The sequence below is a fragment of the Volvox carteri genome (assembly GCF_000143455.1).
Source record: "Volvox carteri f. nagariensis unplaced genomic scaffold VOLCAscaffold_4, whole genome shotgun sequence".
Taxonomy (NCBI): Eukaryota; Viridiplantae; Chlorophyta; class Chlorophyceae; order Chlamydomonadales; family Volvocaceae; genus Volvox; species Volvox carteri.
Window position 1 is genome coordinate 2,035,331 of NW_003307547.1, and position 5,261 is coordinate 2,040,591.

At 55.4% G+C, this 5,261-nt stretch overlaps 1 protein-coding gene across 1 annotated transcript in view; it reads right to left on the reverse strand.

The window, feature by feature from the left end:
* Positions 1-5,261, reverse strand: part of VOLCADRAFT_87144 (uncharacterized protein) — a gene marked incomplete at both ends in the record, with an annotated part of 13,629 nt that overhangs the window by 5,764 nt on the left and 2,604 nt on the right. Inside the window, 6 exons of the mRNA XM_002946944.1 lie at positions 34-141; positions 331-439; positions 1,718-1,816; positions 2,295-2,400; positions 3,808-4,028; positions 4,829-4,855. Coding sequence (XP_002946990.1) covers positions 34-141; positions 331-439; positions 1,718-1,816; positions 2,295-2,400; positions 3,808-4,028; positions 4,829-4,855 — 670 coding nt within the window. The remainder of the gene's footprint in view (positions 1-33; positions 142-330; positions 440-1,717; positions 1,817-2,294; positions 2,401-3,807; positions 4,029-4,828; positions 4,856-5,261) is intronic.

Genomic DNA, 5,261 nt, shown 5'->3' on the forward strand with positions numbered 1-5,261 from the left:
CGCCGTATTCACGGCCGCCCTCTCCCCCGTCACCCCCCCCCCGTACTCGTGTCTCAGGCTCCATAGAAGCCCCCCCGTTGAGCAAGAAATACGCCGCCTCGTAGTACGAGCCCTTCAGGGCCTCTGTCGGCATTGGACGGGCTGACGTGAGGCGAAGGGGGGGAGGGAGCAGAGCAGCATAAGGGGAAATGGTGACTGGGGTTAGGGGAACTTACCGCAGGCATGATGGTGGCCTGCAGCTTCCTCGAGGTGCTGACAGAGGCAGTCCTGTAGAGCGTATGTTGTAATGACGGTATATATGCCGTACTGTACGACAACTACGACACTCACCGTACGGAAAGTCACTGGAGTAACAGTTGCGATTGAGGTCGATGCCGTTCGCATTGCTCCGAGTAGCAGCAACGTATCCGTCAGGGTTCATAGTCGGGATGATGTACAACTGCAATGAGAAATGTACGACAGTGTACGACAGGCATGGGTTAAAGGGCAATAGTCTCAACGGGGGATCGTCGAACGTCTCGCGACAGTCATGTCAGTCACGGCGGCGTCATGTGCAGCATTTGGAACGGCTCTGCCAAAATCAGGATCAGAGTTCAAAAACCAAAACCAAAATTAAAAGGAAAAATTCTCTAGAAATTTTATAGAGATTTTGGTAAAAAGATTTAAAAGTAAAACTACACATGAGAATCAGATTCGGAATCAGGAATGCTGCGCCATCGTAGGAGCAATCCCCCCTCAGGAAAGCAAGTTCTTGTACAGCATACATCTTGCGGCACACATCTTGTATTCTGATTCATCAATTTGCTTAAGAGCGCTTTCCTAATGCGGGCAGTACGGCACATCTGGCTGCAGACCTCCATCTGCTCCAGCAACGCTCAGAGCCGCCGAATGCTTCGCTCGGCGGTCGCTCATTCCCGTTGGGGTACGGCTATGGGTGCCCCTGGCCAGCGTATCATAGGCCCGGATCAATGTGTAACAGAAAAACACATACACACATACACACACACATACATACACACAAACCAGATACACTAACGTGCCCCTAAAGCCGACGGACTCCACTTGACACCGACCGCATCTCCACAGACTCGACTCACCACGGTGGTGTCCAGAAGGTTCTAAGATGAGAGGACGTCGCAGTTGCGACCGCAGTGGGGTGCCGTGTGTTGGGCAGGCGGCCAGGCGACACCGGGGTAGGGCCGGGAGGAGGGGAGAAAGGGAGGGGTCCACAGAAGCAAGTTAGGGCGGGGCATGTTGAAAACACATGTCGAGCACGTTTTTTGAGCGCGCGTTGAGGGCCAAAGTTTGCTTACCCACTGTTACGTCACAACCCGCCACCCGCCACCCACCCGTCCCCTCGCGGCAAGGGTAAGAGTTTTAAACCAACAGACCATACACACAAAAACACACGAGCACATGTGTGTGTGCGTGTGTGTATTACACACGGCAACCAGCATGCTAGGATGCATAGCGCACGGGTTAAAACGGGCCATGACTTCTCAAGACGTGCACACAAGCCCATAAAAGTGGTAAGAGTACGTTACGGAATGACAGCAGAACACACTTTCAGGGTAATGCAACGCATCATCATGTTAATAAAATATTACAAAATACGCACGCAAAAAGGCGCAATCTAATTAGCAATATGCAGAAGTGCAGACAGTGCTGTATTTTGTCGTAAGATAAAATCCAACACCTAAACATGGGCATGGCGGACCTGCACTCGGCTGTTGACGGTGTCAAGGCAGATCTCCTTCACGAACTGCAGAAGAATCTGGAAATTTCCTTTCTCATCTCCATGCATGTTGCCAATGAGCTGCAGATATGAAATGAGCACACACACGCACACACACACACACGCACACACGCAGCGCGAAGGTCGGGATGCGACAGGGGGTAGTTGCGTTGTTAGTTGTGGCGTAGTTAATGGCTGCGTTAGCTAGTCCTCGGTAGCTGTACATGTATGTCAAAGTTCTGTGTCTTAGCTGAGCAGGTTCGCCCACCACCACCACTACCACCACTACCACCACTATCACTACTACCACCACTACCACCACCACCACCACTACCACCACTACCACCACTACCACCACCGCCCAGCCCATGCCCCCCTGCACCTGCCCTCTCACGCCAGATCAAGACACTCCATTCGCACCCCACACACTCCACCTACTGCCAACCCACAGCCAAACAGCTTGTCTCCGTACTTGCGCCCAGACTTCTCAATCGTATTCTTCTTTTCTCGTATTTTTCTTTTGTGATTCAATTACCCAAATCTATTAACCAATTCTTACCGCAACTTTCGGTTTCGGGAACGGCACCTCCGGGTTGGAGGGGTCCGGGAAGAGGGCGGACTCGGGACTACCAGCCGTGATGAGCCACAGGTCTCTGCCAAGGACGCTACAAGACGGGGGGAGCACGGGAGTGGTGCGGATGTACGGCGCAATACGGTACCAATCGAGTCCAAAGATACGGCACACGCCCGCATGCAACGCTCTGCAACAGTATAATGTTTTTTCTTTTACGAGAGGTTCTTGAAAGGTGCTGCACACAATATGGTGTGTGAAACAGGGGGGTGTATCTTCGCCCGTGGCAGCTACCCTGCGAAACCCTGCCTTCCCCGGTATTTCGGGGCACCCTCATCCAGTCACCCTAGTCAACTTCTCAGTGGATCGCTCAGGTTCCGCACCCACCACCAGCATCCAACGGAATCTGCCGGGTCGACAGCGGCGCAACTCCATACAATATGTATACAATATTTATGAAATATATGTAATATGCAGTATATGTGCAGTATATGTGCAATGTATGTGCAGTATATGTGCAGTATATATGCAATATATGTGCAATATATGTGCAGTATATGTGCAGTATATGTGCAATATATATGCAGTATATGTGCAATATGTAGCCGGGCGCCCGCCCCTGCACTGTGTCCCTGCCCGGTCAGGGCCCCCGGTGCTCTCGGTCCTTTCCCGGGACGACTTGTTGACTTAGATGCGACGGAGCGAAGCGATCGGAGTCTCTAAGTCTGGTTCTGTGCGACTGTCGTACAACCGTATTTGAATGGCGTGGCGAGTATATCACGCTTCAGTTCCTTCGTTACAGGCATTTTGCCTTTCACTTAGTAGAGCTTCAGCTCGTAGCTGACAGTTATTCTGCAGTGTAAGGGCCCTTGGCAGCTGCTCTCCCCGCTTCCCGTCTCTACAATTTCCCAGCACGGTCAGCAAGCACGTCAGAGTCGGCAGAGCCATGAGAATACGGTTAAAGGAGACAGGAGCACAGAACTGCCCACAGTGTAACACCCCACCAATATGTACCATTATGTACACATACATTACACATAATATGTACTTACTATATATACACATAAGCACGAGAACCTGCACATACCAATGGGATCTGCGCATACAGGTTCACTTTTCCTCTCTGCCGCAAAGCTGTAGCTTCTGTGTTTTAGATGCGTGACATGCATGCCTCCGTTTCTCACTCTCCCTCCCAGTCCGCCTTCACACACTTTTCCGATGGCGTGTATAAGAAAAGAAAACCCAAAACGTTCTATCCACACAAGCGGCAACTAACAGCACCCACAAGCGGACGCCGCCGCCACGCACGCGTACACAACACGATATGCCTGATATGGGTCCCCCGGCTCTTGCCCTCACCCCACCCCACCCTTCACCCCACCCCCCACCCCCACCCCCCCACCCCACCCGGCCTTTCACCCAACCCTTCACCCCACCCTTCACCCTTCACCCTTCACCCTTCACCCCACCCCACTTTCTGCCGACACTCGACAACCTGCACCGCCTGCCGCTACTGGCAGCCACATTCGCCAAGAACTCCGTCGCGCGTTTGTAAGTTGGCAACACGCTCCAGTCCATCTCCACATTGAGGGAGGACGAGTCATACAACTCCAGCTCGGGCGGTACTGGAACTTCTGGAGGACTGGGGGCGGGGGGGGGCTTGGTTCGCACGGCTTTGGGGCCCCTGGGCGCCTTCGCAACCGGAGGCGCGGGGTTTGAAGGCTGTGGAGGGGGTAGAGGCGGATTCGGATATCTGGGGCGTGGTGGCCTCGGAGGTGTCGTGGGTTTCCTGGGGGAGGTCGGCGGTCGCGGGGAAGGACGTCGGACGGGGGGAGGCGAGCTGGGTGGTGGCGTTTTGGGGGGTTGTGGCGAGGGAGGCAGCGGGCTTGGGGGCGGTAGGTAGGGAGGTGGCGAAGTGGGGGATGGGGAAGTAGGAGGCGGCGTGCTTGGAGGCATGCGCGCGGGAGACGGTGGTGGCGGCTGCTTTCGGCGGATCGGTGGTGGCGGCAGCAGCGGTGGCGGTACGGCAGGCCGTGGGCTGGCAGGCGACAGGATTGGCGGCGGCAGCTTACGCCGTACAGGTCGCGAGGGTTCAGTCATGTTGGGGTTATCTGCAGACGGCAGTAGCAGTAATTGGCAGGACGCATATTGGCGACAGCCGCTGTAGCAGCAACAGCAACAGTAGCAGCAAGAGCAGAATTAACACAGATAACGAAGAGGTGCCGTCCTTGCCTTTTGAAGAGAGAAATTCAATATAACATTGTGGCACCGCGTAATGCGTATGCTGCGATACTTCAAGTGCGGTACATTGTGTCGTACCTTTGTAATACGGTGTCGCGTGGTGTGTACGACGCATGCGATACGTTTAATATTGACACTGCTCCGGCATATGTGGTGCCGCGACGATGCTGTATGGCCGTAAATCGCAGTCGTCGCCGAGGCACGAGAGAATGAAAATCTATATGAGATGTACCCCTCCCCCTCCCCCTCCCCCCCTCCTTCCCGCCCCGAGGTTGCCTCACCTTCAGTTCCTGTTTTAACATCAACGCCTCGGGGCGGCGGTGGCGAGCCGGGTGCGAGGGGTGGAGAAGGCGACGGGGGCTCGGGGGCCTTTGGCGGCGGAGGCGAAGGTAGTTGGGGAAGGTGAGGCGGCGGAGGCGAAGGTAGTTGGGGAAGGTGAGGCGGCGGAGGCGAAGGTAGTTGGGGAAGGTGAGGCGGCGGAGGCGAAGGTAGTTGGGGAAGGTGAGGCGGCGGAGGCGAAGGTAGTTGGGGAAGGTGAGGCGGCGGAGGCGATGGTAGTTGGGGAAGGTGAGGCGGCGGAGACGAAGGTAGTTGGGGAAGGTGAGGCGGCGGAGGCGATGGTATTGCGGGCATGAGTGGCTCTGGAGACTGTGGCGCTCTGCGCGCGAAGGGCCGGTGAGGCGGCGGCGGTCCGAGCGGGGGATCCTCTAGAGT